At 61.5% G+C, this 19,309-nt stretch overlaps 1 protein-coding gene across 1 annotated transcript; it reads left to right on the forward strand.

Moving 5' to 3' along the window:
- Window positions 1–288: 288 nt before the first annotated feature.
- On the forward strand, window positions 289–18,003 carry LOC115835572 (A disintegrin and metalloproteinase with thrombospondin motifs 7-like). Its single transcript, XM_030815128.1, is given in 20 exon segments — window positions 289–308; window positions 1,108–1,252; window positions 1,852–1,944; window positions 2,353–2,498; window positions 3,916–4,082; window positions 4,232–4,295; window positions 5,024–5,205; window positions 6,454–6,698; window positions 6,980–7,128; window positions 7,824–7,844; window positions 8,881–8,970; window positions 9,101–9,244; window positions 9,940–10,153; window positions 10,481–11,887; window positions 12,829–12,981; window positions 13,436–13,609; window positions 13,690–13,836; window positions 14,973–15,135; window positions 17,848–17,938; window positions 17,940–18,003. Coding segments are annotated over 20 exon segments (3,879 nt in total).
- Window positions 18,004–19,309: the final 1,306 nt, after the last annotated feature.

Below are 19,309 nucleotides of genomic sequence, written 5' to 3' on the forward strand. Positions count from 1 at the left end.
TGCCTGGCTAGAGGCCCCAGTTCCCACAGGTCCTGCCTCCCTCCATTGCTTCTGCCCAAGTCGTGGTTGCCTGGGTCATCCCCAGCCCTGCATGTCTGCGTGGCTTAATTCTCCCCAGCCACTGCTGCCCCCAGAAGGCCCCAAACCTTCCTCCAGTTCCTCCAGGACAGCAATGAGCCGTGGGCAGGGTGGTCAGCATGCCAGGCACTCCTGCTGCTAAGCTGTGGTGGTACCCACCTAAGGTCTAGCAAGGGGAGCAGGCTGGTCACTGGTCCCAGAAGCAACAGCATGCCCGAGGGCTGTACAGAGTGAGGCAGGGGCAGAAGCGGCTGCCAGAAGGGCCTGGGCCGCCCTCCCCAGGGTCCCTGCTTCCGTGCTCCCTGCCTCGTGGTGTTGTGTCTGGGCAGCCTTGTCTTTGCCACACCACAGCAGCAGGAGTATGTGGTGGATACAGATGGCGCCTGCTTGTGTCTGCCAGTTTCCCTGCCACCGCTGCCAGGGAATGCCAGCTGGAGGAAAGCAGGAGTAGATAGGGTATGACAGAGGCCGGAGGCCAGCCCTGTCAGGGGGTGGGGGAAACGGGACAGGCACGACTGCCCTGGGTTCTCTCCCAGGGGAGAGGCTACTTTCCAGACCTCGCCCTTCCACAGATGACCCGAGGTCTCTGCCTGGGTGGGGCTGTTGGAGGCTCTGTTGTGTCAACTGTGATGTGATGTTCTCCGGATCCTTGTCGGGCCTGGCTCCAGGGTCTGGGCTCAGACACGGAGGCTGCAGGGTCGGAGAGCAGGGCCACATGACAGCTTGGCGTTCCAGGAGGCCTTCTGAGGGAAGGGCCCTGGCAGCGTGTGCAGAGGCCTGGGATTGGGGTTGGGGTTGGGGTTGTTTAGCCAGCTGGAGTGCCTAGGAGGTGAGATGAGAGGGGCCGGGAGGGCCTGTGCTGCTGGCTGCAGGTGGAGGATCGGCTGAGCTGAGCAGGGAGGCTGGAGTTTCCTACAGTTGCAGGGCTCTGTGCCCCCTCCCACCTCTCCTCCTCTCCCGGCCCCACCGAGGCTTCTCCGATGGGTCTCACAGGCTGCACCCCCCTCCATCCTCCCGTCCCATCTCTAGCCGTGGGTGGGGCCTGTGCCTGGACGACCCTCCTGCCAAGGACATCATCGACTTCCCCTTGGTGCTGCCTGGTGTCCTCTATGATATGAGCCACCAGTGCCGCCTCCAGTACGGGGCCTACTCTGCCTTCTGCGAGGACATGGATGTGAGTGGGGCAGGTGGGGGTGTGGGGACCTGGCAGGAGGGCTCAGGGGACAGCTCTCACCAGCCTGTGGATGCCAGCCTGGAAGGAACCTCGCCTGGCCTGGGCTGCGCCCCCGAGTGACACTGTGAGACGTCAAGTGGCCTGTGGGAGAGGCCAGGAATGGGCAGCTACAGACCCAGCTCTGAATTCTGGGTCAACCATGGACCAACTGTGACCCTTCGGACAAGTCCCTTCGCCTCCCTGGAGCTGGCTTATAAGAGGGAAAAGGAACCCCTGTGGGGGGGAGGGTCTATTTATCCTGGCGGAGATCGCCTGAAGTGATCTTCTAACGGGAGTGTTTCCAGAGGAGGGGCTGGGTCGGGAGAGGTGTGGACAGCTGGGGACCACTCTGAGCAGCGCAGCCCTGGGCGCCCCACACCACCACATGGTCAGGGGAGCAAGGTGGGAGCATACACACAAGAAGGGACCTCTGGGGGTCTGTGGGCCCCTGCCATGTGGAAGGCTGCCCAGGGGGGACCCTTGGGGACGGGGAGGGGGGCAGGATGGGTGGCAGCACTGGGTAGGGTGTGAGGGTATGGCCCATGCCCTCCTCCTCGCAGAATGTCTGCCACACACTCTGGTGCTCTGTGGGGACCACCTGTCACTCCAAGCTGGAAGCAGCCATGGACGGCACCCGGTGGGGGGTGTCCCCAGTCCTGGCGGTGGCTGTGGGAAAGGTTAAACCTCCTACTGTGACCGGGCCCTGGGGTCAGCCCCAGCTCACAGTCTTGCTTGTGCTTGTAGCAGAGCCCCGCGCTCTCTGCAGCCCAAGCCCCCGCCTGCAAAGTGGAGGCACTGGGGCCAGGGCTTGATTCCGTGATTCCCCAGGGTGTCTTCAGCTGAGTCAGCACGTGGGCTGTTTTACTCCCCGCTCAGCTCCTCCCTGTGGCCTGGGTCACAGATGATTGTGATGATTTCGAGGGGGCCTCTCTCACCTTCCATCCTTCCCCTCTGTGCCTTTCGCAGCCTTCCCACCCACCTTGTTCTCACTAGGATGAGGATGACTGATAGGCTTGGGGTGGGGGGCGGGGTGTTGGTTCTACCTCCATCTGTCTTGGTAGTGGTGTCTCAATGGGGAGTGTGTACCTGTGGGCTTCCGGCCCGAGGCCGTGGATGGTGGCTGGTCTGGCTGGAGCGCCTGCTCCGTCTGCTCGCGGAGCTGTGGCGTGGGCATATAGAGTGCCAAGCGGCAGTGCATGTGGCCTACGTGAGTGTGGGGCCCAGGGTGCCCTGGGTAATGGGACAGAGGGACCCAAGCAGTCAGCCGATTGCAGGAGCTTGGCTCTATCCCAGCCCCTGGCTCTTAGAAGTGTCCTGATAATGGTCAGTCCGAGTGTCCAGGCCACCCTGAGTCACTTTCAAGGAGTGTTCTGGGGGCTGACAGGGTCTCCACTGCTGACCCCTTTGCAGAAACTGCTGACCCCTTTGCAGAGAGGGGACACTGAGGTCCAGAGACTGGAGAGACGCATCAGAGGCCACATGGCAAAGCAGCTGCTGGCTGGAAGGAGGCAGGAGAGGGCAGTGGTGAAGAGCATGGGCCCTGGACCTTAGATGGCTCAGGGTTCGAATCCCCTCTTCACCCCTTCTCTGGGCCTCCGTTTCCCCATCTGTATAATAGCAGTGCCCATCCAGTAAAGCTGTAGTCAGGGGCAAATGCAGTTTACGCAGACCAGGCCCTCAGCCCTGCAGCTCATCTGTAGTGGGCACTCAGCAGGAGGGGCTTGGTGGCCTCAGGGACACAGCGAGAGTCTGAGATGAGACTGGGGGCAGCTGGGAGGATGGGGCAGCTGGGAGGATGGGACAGCACTGAAGGGGTGGCCTGAGGTGAGTGACTTCACCTTTCTGGGCCTCTGTTTCCCCATCTAAACGGGGAGGTGTGAAGATCTGGTGAGACGCACAGGCCAGTGGTACTGTAGACTGAGGCACTACCTGGCTGATCTTCATTTCTGGAGGCCACCTGGGGCAGGCATGGGGTTCACAGCCAGCCCCACCCAGGGCCCTGCACTTACCCAAGACTGGCCTGTGCCTTTCCCTGCCTCCTGGCCTTCAGGTCTGAGCTGGGTGGGGGCCGGCCACCCTGGCCTAGATGCGGAGGATTTCAGGAGCTGTGCTCAGTCAGACCTTTCAGCTGGCTGGGGCCCTGGGCACTTCCTTTAGATCTGGGCTGGGGGTACTGCCACCAGGAGGAAGGCTGAGGACTCAAGGGCTTGTTAGGATGCTGGTGTCATGGGCTGGAGACTCGGAGCAGTCCCTCCAGCCAGTGCCAGTCATGCCTGCAGCTTGTCCCAGCTTCTCAACAGCCCTCTGCAGAGGCAGCCCCAACCCCACTTTATACATGAGGAAACTGAGGCCCAGAGGGTGGCCGAAGACTTGCCCACGGTCACACAGCAGGTTGGGGGCAGAGCTCAGGCTTCCTGCTGCCACCTCCCCGCAGGTCCTTACAAACAGGGAGGGTGTGTCTGGGCCACAGGGTGGGCAGCCCAAGGGAGGGGAGCAGCGTGCACAAAGCTGGGTGGCAGGGATCTCGGGGTGTGGGTGCAGGAGGAAGCTGCTTGCTCTGGGCTGTGGCCATGCAGTAGCACTCACTGGGCCCTCACTGGGGCGCACCTCGGTTCTCCCCACAGGCCCAAATACAAAGGCAGATACTGTGTGGGTGAGCGGAAGCACTTCCGCCTCTGCAACCTGCAGGCCTGCCCCGCTGGCCGCCCCTCCTTCCGCCACGTCCAGTGCAGTCACTTTGACACCACTCACGTAGGCCAGCTGCACACATGGGTGCCCGTGGTCAATGATGGTGAGTGCTGCCTCCCATGGAGACATTGAGGCTCAGAGGGCAGTGGGGGTGTGGGTCCAAGGTTACCCTGTGATGCAAGCAGGAGGGCCAGCCTCCAACCCAAGCCTGGGCCACTCCCACTGTTCCCTGGGGCTGCTGCTCACCCCTAGCTCCCCAGTCTGCAGCCTTGCAGATAGCTACCAGCCCAGCTGGAGCCTCCAGCCTGCCATGGATGTATGTCACTCCTGGCACTGGGGACCCTCCCAGTCAGGCCTTGCCCCTCTGTGTCTCCTTGGATGCTTGCACCAACACCGCCCCAGCCAGGAAACCGGAGCCCAGGCAGTGGCTTGACCTCTTGCTGGCTGGCTGACCCCAGGCAGTGGTTTGCTCCCTGATAGAAGGGGTTAAATGAGGTGGCACAGGTGACACGAAGGGCTCTGAGCCGCGAAGAGTAGCCCTCAGTGTTTGGTAACAATTTCTATTCTTATTTTTAATAACAACGATGGCCTTTCGTCTTTGCCCATGTCCCCAGCCACCTACTTGTCCCTGCTTCTTGCCCTCTAAGCCTCTGGGGTATCAAGACCTGGGCTCTAAGGAGAACCAGCAGGGAGGTGCCAACCCCCAGTGCCTTTGACGTTGAAATTCCCTGCACGTGCTGGTCAGGAGCCCGTGGCGTGTCAGATCCCCTGCCTGCCCCCGGGCTTTGCAGGACTCTTCCCTTCTCTTGTCTCTTGTGATGCTCACGACATGCCTTTAAGGGAGGGGTGGGTCTCCCCGTCTCACATCTGAGGAAACTGAGGCTTAGGGAGGTAGAGAAGTTCACCTGGGTCAGAGGCACAGCTGGGGTGGGGCAGGGCCAGAGAGAGGCCTCCCGATCCTCACTCCCAGCTTCCTCCTCCTGACCCTGGCTGGCCTCCGGGGCTGTGGCCACAGCGGGCTGGCCTCCGGGGCTGTGGCCACAGAGAGGTGGCCACAGAGAGCTGGCCGCCAGCACCAGGGGCCTCCCCTCCTCGTGTGTTGCAGAACGTAGGCTGTGACTTCGAGATTGACTCTGGCGCTATGGAGGACCGCTGTGGCGTGTGCCACGGCAACGGGTCCACCTGCCACACCGTGAGTGGGACCTTCGAGGAGGCCGAGGGCCTGGGTATGGGGTGGGACCGCTGTGGGGAGGGGTGTGCTCTTCACCTGGTGGCCCCTTCCCCATCTCCCCCCGGGCCCCTGTCCTTGGCCTGGTGGCCCCCACCCAGCCTAGAGATGGCTAAGCAGGGAAGCCTTGCTGGGGTGGATTCTTGCAGTAGTCAGGGGACCCCTGGCCCACGTGCAGAGACCTGTCCCCATGGGGAGTCCTCCTGTCCCAGAGACCCGGCTTGTGTGTGGCCCCTGGGCCTTTCAAAGAATGGTAGTCTCCTCGTGAAGCTTCTCAGACCCCAGCTCCGTGCCCTCACCTCCGGTCTGTTTTGCACACGTTGCTCGAGTACTGACTGTGTGCTAGGTGATGGGGACATGCAGGTGAAGCGCTCAGTCCTGCAGAGGGACAGAACCTTCTGGTGTGACCAGTGCAGTGGAGGGAGGCCCAGAGGGCTGTGGGAGCACTGAGGAAGAAGGTCCTGGCCTGGGGAAGTCAGGGAAGGTTTCCTGTAGGAGGCGGAAGTTGAGCTGAATCATAAAACTCAGAAGAGATGGAAAGGGCATTCCAAATGGAGGAAAGAGCTTGTGCCAGAACCTGGAGGCAAGAAGGGAAGGCAGGGCCAGCTATGGGGCCTTGAGTGCCAGGCTGAGAAGCTTAGATTTCATCCCAGAGATGCAGTGCAGTGTGGTGGATAAAGCACTGGCCCTGGAGGCTGCTCATATCCCAGCAGGATGCTCATGCACATTACTATCCCTGTGTGCCTCACTTTGCTCATCTGTAAAATGGGGATGACAACAGTACCTATGCTATAGGGCCGTTACCCATGAGCTTACACACGTGAGGTGATGAGAGTAGTGCCTGGCACATGATGGGTGTGACGGAAGTGAATGAATAAAAGCAGGCCGCGTGGGGATGAGGAGGGTGTCCCAGGAGAAAGGCCTGGGCACTTTGGATTTTTTAGAAAGAAGATGCCAGCTGGCCCTTAGAGTAGGAGATGGATCCAGCCTTATGATGAGACCAGTTTAGGTCCCCAAGAGAGGAGTGACGGGGCATGGCCACAGGGTCAGGATTTGTGGCACCTCTGCGAGGTTTTGGTGACCCAAGACAGATCCGAGCAATTTGGGGAGCTCAGACTTGAAAGCTAATGGCGAAATCTTTGGCATCAGCAGGCGGAGGCAAGTGGGGAGAGACATGAGGGGAGCAGGCTGGGATAAGCAACCTTCTCACCCTGGGCACAACCTATGCGCAACCCTTGGCTGACAGGGTATGTGGACGTGGGGCTGATCCCAGCCGGCGCACGTGAGATCCGCATCCAGGAGGTGGCCGAGGCTGCCAACTTCCTGGCACTGCGGAGCGAGGACCCAGAGAAGTACTTCCTCATTGGTGGCTGGACCATCCAGTGGAACGGGGACTACCAGGTGGCAGGGACCACCTTCACATACGCACGCAGGGGCAACTGGGAGAACCTCACGTCCCCAGGTCCCACCAAGGAGCCTGTCTGGATCCAGGTGCCTGCCTCCCGAGGCCCAGGCGGGGGGAGCAGAGGCGGAGTCCCCAGGCCCAGCACCCCCCATGGCAGGCCTGGTCCTGGAGTAGTGAGCCCTGGGTCAGTCACAGAGCCTGGCTCTGAGCCAGGCCCTCCTGCTGCGGCCTCTACCTCGGTTTCCCCATCTTTAAAATGGCCCAATCGTGTAGCTGCAGTTCACAGAGGTGGCTGCGGTCAGCTCCTTTAGGACTGGGTGGACGGAGAAGGCACCTCGTGCTCATGGGCCCCCGCCTGCCCACCCAGCTGCTGTTCCAGGAGAGCAACCCCGGGGTGCACTACGAGTACACCATCCACAGGGAGGCAGGTGGCCACGGCGAGGTCCCGCTGCCCGAGTTCTCCTGGCACTATGGGCCCTGGACCAAGTGCACAGTCACCTGCGGCAGAGGTGAGAAGTGGGGCAGGCACAGCCCCGCCAGCAGGGGCTTCATCTCTGGACAGGGACACTGGCTTCAGCTTCCAGCTCACTGCTGGGCCACCATGGGTTTAGAAGTTTGCTTCTCTGAGCCTCAGTTCCCCATCTGAGAGATAAGGCTAGCAACTGCCCCATGTCCCAGGCCCACTGGGAGGGTAAATGGATGAGGCAGGTGGGTGCTGGCTCGCGGCGCGTGCTCAGTGTGCTCCAGCTCTTGGCATTCTCCCTCCAGGGGACACAGCTCCCCCTTGATTTTGTCCTTGCTCAGATCTGGCAGGTCTTGTGCCTGCATTTCTGCTGCGTCCTGGAGACCAGTCCAGTGGCCCCTCACCACACTGACTTATTTCCCTGAACTATTTATAAAAAGGGCAATTTCATTAACTCTGACTCTTCCTCACTGTATTTCCCTGTCTCCCCCTGTGCTCCTCAGTCCCCTTTCTCTGTGTTTTTGTCTCCTCCCATACTCCTCAGTCTCCCCTCTGCCTCTCAGTCTCTTCCCATACCCCTCAGTCTCTTCCCATACCCCTCAGTCTCCCTCCCATTTCCCTCGGTCTCCCCCCAGTCCCCCCCATGCCCCTCGGTCTTCCTCCCCCGCTCGATCTCCCCCGCTGTTCCTTGGTCTCCCCACACCTTAGTCTCCCCCTTTGTCTCTTAGTCCTCCCCTTTTCCCCTTAGTCTTTGCATCGTTGACACTCAGTATCCTCAGGGTCTCAGAATCGGGAATCTGACATACAGACATTTGAGCATTCCTTCAATTGTTATTATGATGACAAAATTAAAATGGAGAACTGGGCAGGTACCTTCCAAAGCTAGGAAACCCACTTTATGTAATACAGCTGTCTTTATTTTGTTTTATTTTATTTTATTTTAAATTTATTTTATTTTATTTTATTTGAGAGGGAGTCTCACTCTGTCGCCCAGGCTAGACTGCAATGGCGCAATCTCGGCTCACTGCAGCCTCTGCCTCCCAAATTCCAGTGATTCTCCTTCCTCAGCCTCCCGAGTAGCTGGGATTTACAGGCACGTGCCACCATGCCCAGCTAATTTTTTGTTATTAGTAGAGATGGAGTTTCACCATGTTGGCCAGGCTGGTCTTGAACTCCTGTTCTCAGGTGATTCGCCTGCCTCGGCCTCCCATGGTGCTGGGATTACAGGCGTGAGCCACTGCGCCTGGCCTAATACAGGTGTCTGTAATTGGACAAACGTGAAAACCAACAAATACATTTGCAGCACTAGACATTTGGGGAATTGTCCTTCAGCAAATTGGCTGCTTCGCAGTTGGACCTCTTGGGATCATCGGCAGAGGCAAGTGCCCCATGGTGGCTGGAACAGACAGGGGTTCTTTGTCTCAGGCAGGAAGTCCCAGGTGCACAGTCCAAGCTGGCGGGACCTGGAGCTGACTGGCCCTCAGCCACACCGTCCTTGCCATAGCAGCCTCCCCTCCACTCCTGCTTGCCACAGATGGTGTCCTCCCTTCCAGGGCTCTTGCAGTGTTCTGGGCAGGAAGAAGGAGAGGGGAAAGGGCTGACTCCCAGTGAGGTGCCCTGTGTCTTTTTCTCCCGAGCCAGGACTGTGTCCCAGACCCCCCTAGTTGCAAGGGAGCGGCAGTGGGGTGTGTTTTCAGCAGGTCCCATTGCTGCCTTGAACAAAATCAGAATCTGTTGGTGAGGAAAGAGGGGGACGGATGTGGGACTGGCAGCTCAGGGGAGGGACAACTTGCTGGGGACCACAGGGCAGGGGGTGGAGCAGGGAAGGGAGAGCCACCAGCAGAGGGGGTCCTGCAGCTGGGCTTCAACGGGCAGTATGGAAGTGAGTGTCCAAGGTGAGGAGCGTGGCTGTGCAAAGTCCCCAGGGTGGGCAGTGGCAGAGGGTGTGAAGGACAGGAGCAGTGCCAAGGCTAGTGTGGGGATGGAGAGCAGGGGCTGCCCCTTGATGCCCCATTTCTTGTCCAGACGTTCTCTGAGCCATTGGGAACGGTGTGGATGGCGGGATGGTGTGTCGATGGCCCGTCGATGGTCCCTGGACACATTGGGCCCTGAAGGCTCAGGCAGCGGCTCCTCCAGCCATGAGCTCTTCAATGAGGCTGACTTCATCCCGTGCCACCTGGCCCCATGCCCTTCACCTGCCTCATCACCCAAGCCAGCCCCAGGAAGGAGCACAGGGAGCCGGGCTTTCATTCTCCTCCCAAGGCTGAAGCCCCAGCCCCCGGTCACCCCTCACCCCAGCCCGGGCCAGCCTGGACACTTGTGGTCCTCCTCTTTGGGTCCCTGGATGTGGAAATAGGCCTCAGGTGACGCTCAGTTTCCCTGAGGGGAGGGTGGCAGGAGCCACGGCTGGGTTTGCATGCTAGCAGCAGCTGGCATGGATTGAGCTCTTAGGATGTGCCGGGCACGGGCCGAGCCTGCACATGCAAGAATACACGCAGTCCCCCCTCCAGGGCTTGGAGGAGGCAGGATTGTTGCTCCCACTTTACAGAGGAGGACGCTGAGGTTCAGAGAGGCCAAATGAGCTGCCCAGGCTCATTGGGTCCCTGGATGTGGAAATAAGCCTCAGGTCGTGCTCAGTTTCCCTGAGGGGAGGGTGGCAGGAGTGGAGGGACTGTGCCATGTCACCAGGCTTTGAGGGTATGAAACTTACCTGGGCTTGGAGCTCTGGAGAATCAACCACTGGCCTCAGTCCCAGCTCTACCCAAACCCCAAGGGCCTGGAAGCCCAGCCTGGCCCTCCCTGCTGGTGAGCCTGCAGGCCACCTGTCTGATGCCACACTGATGCCACCTGTGTGCCCTCACCAGGTGGTGGGCAGGTGAGTGGCAGCTGTGCTCCAGCTCCTGCGGGTCTGGGGGCCTCTCCCGCCGGGCTGTGCTCTGCATCCGCAGCGTGGGGCTGGATGAGCAGAGTGCCTTGGAGCCACCCGCCTGTGAACACCTGCCCCAGCCCCCTACTGAAACCCCTTGCAACCGCCATGTGCCCTGTCCGGCCACCTGGGCTGTGGGGAACTGGTCTCAGGTGAGTGTGGGATGGGAGGGGGCCCACCTCCAGCTCCACCCTTGGTCTTCGGCTACAGGAAGGCAGACAGCCTTCCTGGAGCCCTTGTGGGTGGGAGAGAGCCTGGGCATTCCAGGGTCTAGCCCCTGACTCTAAAGCCTCAGGGATCAGGAAGCCCCTGGCAAGTGTGGCCACAGCCGTGGCCTTGAGCTGGGCAGGGCCAGAGAGGGCTGGCTGGGGACTCTGCCACTCTGACATCGGGCAGTGGACAGGTTACCCAGCCTTGCCCCAGCGTCCCCTGGCAGCCTGCCTCCCAGCCTAAGCCCCTCACCCTGGCTTCCCCTGCAGTGCTCAGTGACATGTGGGGAGGGCACTCAACACCGAAATGTCCTCTGCATCAATGACACTGGTGTCCCCTGTGACGAGGCCCAGCAGCCAGCCAGCGAAGTCACCTGCTCTCTGCCACTCTGTCGGTGGTCCCTGGGCACACTGGGCCCTGAAGGCTCAGGCAGCGGCTCCTCCAGCCACGAGCTCTTCAACGAGGCTGACTTCATCCCACGCCACCTGGCCCCACACCCTTCACCCGCCTCATCACCCAAGCCAGGCACCATGGGCAACGCCATTGAGGAGGAGACCCCAGAGCTGGAGCTGCCGGGGCCCGTGTTTGTGGATGACTTCTACTACGACTACAATTTCATCAACTTCCACGAGGATCTGTCCTACGGGCCCTCTGAGGAGCCCAATCTAGACCTGGTGGGGACAGGGGATCGGACGCCCCCACCGCATAGCCGTTCTGCTGTGCCCTCCACGGGTAGCCCCGTGCCTGCCACAGAGCCTCCCGCAGCCAAGGAGGAGGGGGCACCGGGACCTTGGTCCCCTAGCCCTTGGCCCAGCCAGGCCAGCTGCTCCCCACCCCCACCCTCAGAGCAGACCCCTGGGAACCCTTTGATCAATTTCCTGCCTGAGGAAGATGCCCCCATAGGGGCCCCAGATCTTGGGCTCCCCAGCCTGCCCCGGCCCAGGGTTTCCACTGATGGCCTGCAGACGCCTGCCGCCCCTGAGAGCCAAAATGACTTCCCAGTTGGCAAGGACAGCCAGAGCCAGCTGCCCCCTCCATGGCGGGACAGGACCAAAGAGGTTTTCAAGGATGATGAGGAACCTGAGGGCCGCGGAGCACCCCACCTGCCCCCAAGACCCAACCCCACGCTGCCCACTTTGTCCCCGGTCGGCAGCAGCCACTCCTCTCCTAGTCCTGACGTGGCGGAGCTGTGGACAGGAGGGAGAGTCGCCCGGAAGCCAGCTCTGGAGGGTGGCCTAGGGCCTGTGGACAGTGAACTGTGGCCCACTGTTGGGGTGGCTTCTCCCCCTCCTCCTCCCATAGCCCCTCTTCCAGAGATGAAGGGCAGGGACGGTCCCCTGGAGCTGGGGACTCCCACCTTCCCAACCCTAGGACCAGGCTCATGGGACCTGCAGACTGTGGCAGTGTGGGGGACCTTCCTCCCCACAATGCCGACTGGCCTCGGGCACACGCCTGAGCCTGCCCTGAACCCAGGACCCAAGGGCCAGTCTGAGTCCCTCAGCCCTGAGGTGCCCCTGAGCTCTAGGCTGCTGTCCACGCCAGCTTGGGACAGCTCCACCAACAGCCACAGAGCCCCTGAGACCCAGCCGCTGGCTCCCAGCCTGGCTGAAGTGGGGCCCCCCACGGACCCATTGGTTGTCAGGAATGCCAGCTGGCAAGCGGGAAACTGGAGCGAGGCAAGTGGTGTGGGCTGGGCGGGCAGGGAGTTTGTGCGGGACCTTGGTGACTGTTTCCTCATCTGAAAATGAGCAGAGTGGGACACAGGTGCCATCTGTCTAGCCTCTCCTGGGGCAGGGGTTCCCAGGATTGGGGGATGAGGGGACCCCGGAGCCCATTCCTGGGCAGCACAGGGGGCTTCAGGGAAGGCAGGGACGGCACACTCTGGCAGCACGGCACGCCCCAGGATGGAGCTAGCTCAGAGAGCTGTGCAGTGAGGGGAGGGTCCCTACATGACTGCCAGGCCCAGTCCTGCCCAGCAGGCAGCGGTTTCCCTGAGGCTCCACCTAGCTCCTCCAGGCTGGGCTCAGCCCACTGCCACCTGGCTCCGCCCTCAGTGGCTCCACCCTCCTCTGGCAGTGACCTGCCAAAGGAGTCTGAGCTGCAATGAAAGAAGCTGGCTAGTGCCCCCTCCCTGGGTCCCCAGATGGTCACTGCAGGAGAAGCAAGCTTCTGTTCAGATCCCTAATTTTGGGGCGGGAAGGAGCAGGCTGAGGCCCACAGAGCTTGTTTTGCGCAGGGATACCCAGCGATTTGGCTGCTGGTACCAGGACCCAGCCTTCCCTTCCCTGGTGCCTCTGGGAAGTGACGAGGCTGGTCAGGATAGCTGGTCAGGGGTGCTCACAGGGTCCCCTCCCCCCACCTCTGCACCGATGACACTGAAACACACGCCCTTTGTCCCATGTGAGCAGGAGCGGCTGGTTGCTGGGGGGATTTGACTTTTCATCCTCACGATCTTCCTGGGAGGGGGTGGAGGAGCCTATTTTGCATATAAGGAAACTGAGGCCCGGAAGAGGCCCTGTCTTGCTGAGGTCTCGCTAGCCTAGGTGGGTAGTTTCCTGGCTGTGGAGGCCTGGCGGGGATGGGATCTGCCTGGCTTTCACGGGTCTGTGTCCTGCAGTGCTCCACCACCTGTGGCCTGGGTGCGGTCTGGAGGCCGGTGCGCTGTAGCTCCGGCCGGGATGAAGACTGCGCCCCTGCTGGCCGGCCCCAGCCTGCCCGCCGCTGCCACCTGCGGCCCTGTGCCACCTGGCACTCAGGCAACTGGAGTAAGGTGCGTGAGGATGGAGCCAGGACAGGCATCCCCAGGGCATGGGGTGAGCCCTGGTTCCCCACGGCCTGTGTTCCAAGAGCAGCAGGGAAGGGGAGGGCTCCAGGCTGCATGTGTGTGTGCCTGATTGCACCGGATTCCGAATCTCTTGGGAGTCTTCTCATCTTTGTCTGGCTTGGCCTGTCTCCTTTCCTCTGTATTTTTGACCCCATCTGGACTTGTCTTTCACCAGCTTGCCTTTGTTCCTCCCTTTCTCTGTCTGTCCCAGCCCATGGCAAACCCTGGCCATGCCACCTTTTGCCTGGGGCCTGCCAACCTTGGCCTCTCGCTGGGGCTCTTCAGGGATTTGCCCCCGGCTGGGGCATGGGCTTGATGCCTTTCCCGCCACATGCCTCACGGGGTCACGCCTGTGGGCCTGCACGTGGGGATGTGTCCACACACGTCTCTTGGTCCCCAGTGCTCCCGCAGCTGCGGTGGAGGTTCTTCAGTGCGGGATGTGCAGTGTGTGGATACACGGGACCTCCGGCCACTGCGGCCCTTCCATTGTCAGCCCGGGCCTGCCAAGCCACCTGCGCACCGGCCCTGCGGGGCCCAGCCCTGCCTCAGCTGGTACACATCTTCCTGGAGGGAGGTGAGGCCTGGGGGTTCCGATGGGGGGAGGGGACGCCCTCAGACCCTGGCTGTGCCCTGACTCCTTCCCTGCCCACCCAGTGCTCCGAGGCCTGTGGCGGTGGTGAGCAGCAGCGTCTGGTGACCTGCCCGGAGCCAGGCCTCTGCGAGGAGGCACTGAGACCCAACACCACCCGGCCCTGCAACACCCACCCCTGCACGCAGTGGGTGGTGGGGCCCTGGGGCCAGGTGAGCTGGGCTGTGGGGAGGAGCAGGGAGCAAGTGCTTGGTGGGACCTGGTCAGTCCTGGGTTGGGTGAAGGAGCTGTGGAGTGTGTGCTGTGAGCCAGGCTCTTTGTGGCCCTGTCACTGGACGAGGCCCTGCCCTGCTGGTGCTCACACCTGCCAGGGAGAAACAGACAAGGAAAGGGCGGTGTGCTGTGATGTCAGGGAAGGCCTTCCGAGGAGGAGGGGTCTGGGGTTGAGACCTGAGGGGAGGAGTCAGTGATGCCAAGGACAGGGATCGAGGGGACAGCAGGTGTGAAGTCTGAGGCAGGAATGATGAGCTTAGGGGGACCAGGGAGCTTGGCAAAGGCCAGGGGCAGAAGGGGGCGGAAGAGGGGCCTCGGATGGGCAGGACACCTTCTGCTGGGCCTATTTGGAACTCAGGGGCTCAGAAATCTCAGATCTGGGCCCTGAGCTGGGCCCTGAGCTGGGCCCTGGAGTCGGCTGGGCCAGCGTTTGAGTCTTTGTCCCACTGGCTGCTGAGTGACTCTGGGCAGGTTGCTTTGCTTTGCTGGGTCACTGTTTTCTCATCTGTAAAACTGGAACAGTTTAGGAGAAGGAGGGTCGGGAGGATTAAATGAAGGAATGCAACAAAGCACAGGGCTGGGCACAGCACGACACTGGTCAGTGCACGTTTATGGCTGATAACAATGAAGCCTGGCAGGCTGGGCCCTGGCTGTGAAACCTGTCTCCTCTCCTCCTGCCCATGGGCTGCGGCAGGTCCTCTCCCCTGTCCCTCGGGCACAGTGGTGTCTCGTCCACATCTCTGCCCACTGCTGCATCAGGGCTGCATCCCGGAGCCCCTGCCCAGGCCTCTCAGGCATGTCCCGTGTGAGGGGCTCACTGCCCTGCAGCCCCGAGGGCTGTCCCATGGTTCTCATGCCCCTTCCCTCTGCAGGAGCCGATCCCACAAATGAGAGTGGGGTTCCAGCACCAAGTGGGCTCTAGGAATGGGACCAGGTCCTCCAGGAGGCACTGAGGGGGCGGCTGGGAGCAAGGGCAGGCCAGTCAGGCACAGGGACGGCTTCCCAGAGGAGGTGTCCCTGCCCCCAGTGCTAGGGCTGGCCCTGGAGACACTCATTCCTCCCCTGCTCCCCCCAGTGCTCAGCCCCCTGTGGCGGTCGCGTCCAGCAGCACCTGGTCAAGTGTGTCAACACCCAGACGGGGCTGCCTGAGGAAGACAATGACCAGTGTGGCCACGAGGCCTGGCCTGAGAGCTCCCGGCCATGTGGCACTGAGGATTGTGAGCCCGTCAAGCCTCCCCGTGAGTCCCCTGACCCCAGGCTCCCTGCTGAAGTGAGGTGGGATGGGGAGGGTGACAGGGAAGTGGGGTCGTCAAACCATTGCGCCCACAGCACTGGCTGGTTCCATCTGTAGTCTGGGCTCAGGAGCCACTGAAAATCCTGATGCCACAGGATGCCATGCTGGAGGCTGGGCTGTGCTGGGAGTCAGTCAAGGGGAGTCCCAGCCACACAACACCCCACAGGCAGCTATCTGGCCTCAGGGGAGAAGAGGGAGTGGCCCTGGCCCCTGAGTTGCTGTGTGAACCTGGGTAAGCTCTTTCTCCTCTGGGTCTCAGTCTTCCCACAGTGAGGCCAGGGATGGCCCCGAGGCTGTGTGAAAGCTGGGCCTGGGTGAGTCCCTGTCCTTAGCCCTGGCCTGTCCATTCCCTGGCCAGAGGACTGCCTAGAGTGAGCAATGGAACCGCAGGAAGGGCCTCCCTCCCCTGCCCCCGACACACACAGACACACACACACACACGCACGCACACACAGTCATACACTTCCTTCTTGCAGCCCCAGCTGCTCCCAGCTGCTCCCAGCTGCTCCCAGCAGCTCCCAGCAGCTCCCAGCAGCTCCCAGCAGCTCCCAGCAGTGCTGAGGACAGGAAATGGTGTGGCCCTGGAGTGTCACCTGGGATCCCCTCACCAGCTGTGTGACCTTGGGCTCCATTTCCCTCTCAAGGCCTTCATGTGCTGAATAAAGGGGCTGCCAAGCCCCATCCTTGCATAAATGAGGTTTGGGCATGAAGCGCACAGCACTGCGTGGGCATCCAGGTGGTACTCAGGGAAGGCAGCTTTTTCCCCTCCCCCACAGCCACTGTCATCCCCAGTTGCAAGGTCGGGGAGAGGGCCTGGGGCTGACCCTGGCAGTCTAAGGAATCCAGAAGCTGTGGCATGAAGAGCTGCATCCCCTGTGCTATTGGCTGTCTGCTCCCTGACCCTAGGACAGAGTCCTCAGCCAGGGCACTCAAGCTGACATTTGGGGCCTCCTGCAATCTCCCCGGTCTGCCTTCTCCCCTTGTCCAACTCAGCCTTCTCTACCTCCACCGGCTCCTGGGCAGCCCTCATTTGGGCTGAGTGGCCCCTGCCATGCCTCACTACCCTGCCTCTGGCAGGGGTGGCCTTCCTGCCTCAAACCCCATTACCTCAAGGCCCAGTGGCAGTGCCCCCACCCTGTCCTGCCTGTCCTCAGCATGCACCCAGCCAGCATCTCAGAGCACTTCTGTGTGCCTCCTGAGCTGGGTGCTGGCACCACGTCTCTCGCCTTCATGGCTAGGGCTGGCCACAGGGAGCAGGGTGGTTATGATCCCAGGGCGGGGGTGAGGACCAGATGGGGCAGAGAACAGGAACTGAGGCCCCTGGGGGCCTAGAACCAAGGACCGATGGCCCAGGAGGCTCTGGGCTTGCAAGGTCTCCCAGGGGCAGGTGTGAGTGGGCTGCAGGGAGTGGGCTATGGGGGCTGGTTTGGTGGCTGAACTAGAAGCTGTCCTAAGTGAGGAGTTTTCTGCCACCAGTGAACAGTGGAGGGGCGGCTGGGGAGGTGTCCTGGACTTTGAGACCTAGGATTCCCAGATGTTCTGCTGGTCTGTGGGACAGTTGGCGGGACATGTGGAAAGCCGGGAAACTCGTGTGTGTGCTCACTGCAGTGACACAGCATGGCCACATCTGTTTGCTGTGGAGGTGGGGTTGATAGAGGAGAGAACCGAGGCCCAAGAGGTGAAACAACTTGTCTGAGGTCACCCCAGGGAGACCAGGATGCAGGCCTGCAGCTGTGCACTTTGGAGCTCTGCCTGGAGCTGGAGTGGAGGAGCCTGCCTGCTGCCTCGTGCCCTCTGCCGGGCCTTGGGGATGTCCCAGGCCCAGGGCTGGCTGCTGCCTTCCTGCTCCTCCTGCTGGAGTAAGCAGGGCCTGGGGTTTGTTAGCAGCGGCAGCGGCAGCAGCAGCAGCAGCAGCAGCAGCAGCAGGAGCAAGGCTAGGAGGCTGGAAACAAGCCATATCCCAAAATAGCTCTGATAACCATGGGGCAGGAGGGCTCAGCCAAGCCTCAGCCCTGACAAGCACAGCCTGCAGCCGGCTCAGTCCCTGGTTTCCACTGACAGCCTGTAAGGCCCACTCACTCTAGGCTTCGTGGCCCACCTGAGAAGTGGGAGGCTGGCCTGGAAGATGGGACCCTGTGACTCAGAACCCGAGGCTGAGTACAGCCCCTGTGGCTGGAGGTGGTCACAGAGGCCTGGCAGGATAGGTGCACTGGGGCAGGGGGAGGTGGTGGGAGTGGATGGCAGAGGCTGCTGCAGGCTGGCAGGAGGCCCCTGGGACTGCAGTTCTGTGCCAGGATACGTCGGGGAACACCAGCGGTGAGCAAGGATGGAGATGGGGTGGCAGGGTGTCACCCTGGGCAGGCTCTTTCATGGGCATGTAAGGGGGTCAGGGTGGGGTCTCAGGACCTTTCCTCCAGAAACAGCATAGCAGCGCCCGTTCTTGAGTCCTGGGGTTGGCCATGAGCAGGTGGGACAGAAACAGCAACAGCTGGAGACGTGCAACTTTGGTTCGGGAGCCGCTCCAGAAACCGGGGCTCTCTGCTTAGTGGGGAGCTGCTGGAGCCTCCTTAAGGTGGTTGGGGTGGGGGGCCAGGTTCTGGGTACCCCAAACCACTGGTTCTGATGTTCCTCTGCCCCCCCCTCCCCCCCACTCCAGGCTGTGAGCGGGACCGCCTGTCCTTCGGGTTCTGCAAGACGCTGCACCTACTGGGCCGCTGCCCGCTGCCCACAGTCCGTACCCAGTGCTGCTGCTTGTGCTCCGCCCAGCCACGGCGCCCGCTCCCGAGGCCATCAGCGGGTTGCCCGCCACTGACCGTGCCAGGATGCACAGACCCGCCACTGACCGTGCCAGGATGCACAGACCGACTGACAGACCTCAGTGCCCACCACACGCTGTGGCGGAGCTCCCGCCCCCTGCGCCCTAATGGTGCTAATCCCCTCTCACTACCCAGCGGTAGGCTGAGGACCTCCTCCCCCTCAAAAAAGGTATTTTTTTATTCTAACAGTTTGTATAACATTTATTATTTTACATACATGAGCATCTGCCATTCCAAAGCACAGCGTGACTTCATCTTGGATTTGGGGAATCTTAAAAGTGAGAAACTCTTCCCCCGACCCCTCTGCCCAAAACTCCACCGCTGCAGCACCTCGGCAGGCGCGGCTTTATCACCTGCTTCTCTGGAGCAGATCTGCGGGGTACAGAGCAGCAAGGTCCGTGAGAGCATGGCGTCAGGTGAGGCACGGGCCTTGGAAGCCGGGGGGCTGCTGACCAGGGAGGGCTGTCTGCAGGGGGTGGGGTTCTGGGGGCAGGAAGGTCTTCTGGGCAGGGGCACAGCTTGGCCCTTACTTGCTGCCTGCCTCCAGCTCAGGCTCCCAGCATTCCCTGGGGCCCCACTCTGTGGTCCTCAGAGACCTGTTCCACAGGGATTGGGCCCACCTTGTCACTTGCAGGGACTGCCCCTTGGAGTGATGGGGACTGGGGCCCCCAGGGGCACCTCCCTAGCCTTGTTGTATCTGCTGACTCCTGCAAAAAGTGGACGGAGAAGAGGAGAGCAGGCTGGCCAGCTGTGCCCTACTGTGTCTGTCCCAGGACTTGGAAGGGAGGGAGGGAGCGTGGCCAGGGCGGCTGCCTGCAGGTGTGTGTCCTGCTGCTCCCCAACTCAACATGCTCACCTCATTTCACACCAACAAGCCCCATCCTCAGAGGAGCCCAAGGCTCTGAGAGGAAGTAACTGGTCCAAGGGCACACGCCCGGGTGACACAGGCCCACCCTAGGCCCTGACTGCCCACCTCCAAGTTCCAGGCCACCCTCAGCAGGTGGAAGAGGGCGAGGGCCCCGAGCAGGCCCCAGTGGCGGCTTTGCACAGAGAGGTCCGCCTGCCAGAGTTCACGCAGGAAAGCAAGTTGCTGGGCACGCTAGCGTGATTCCCAGCCTCACTGTGCTGCCCGAGGGTGGAGGAGCATCAGGTGTGCTTCCTGTCTGTCTGCAGCAGCCCGGCTGGCCCAATGAGACCCTGGGGACCCACACTCTGAGTCATGGCTTCCCAGTCCTTAGTCAGAATGGCCCCTGGTGGCAGTCCCTTCCAAGGGGTGGGGAGCAGGGCCTGTCGACTTGCTCC

Source organism: Nomascus leucogenys, chromosome 6 (genome assembly GCF_006542625.1).
Source record: "Nomascus leucogenys isolate Asia chromosome 6, Asia_NLE_v1, whole genome shotgun sequence".
Lineage (NCBI taxonomy): Eukaryota > Metazoa > Chordata > Mammalia > Primates > Hylobatidae > Nomascus > Nomascus leucogenys.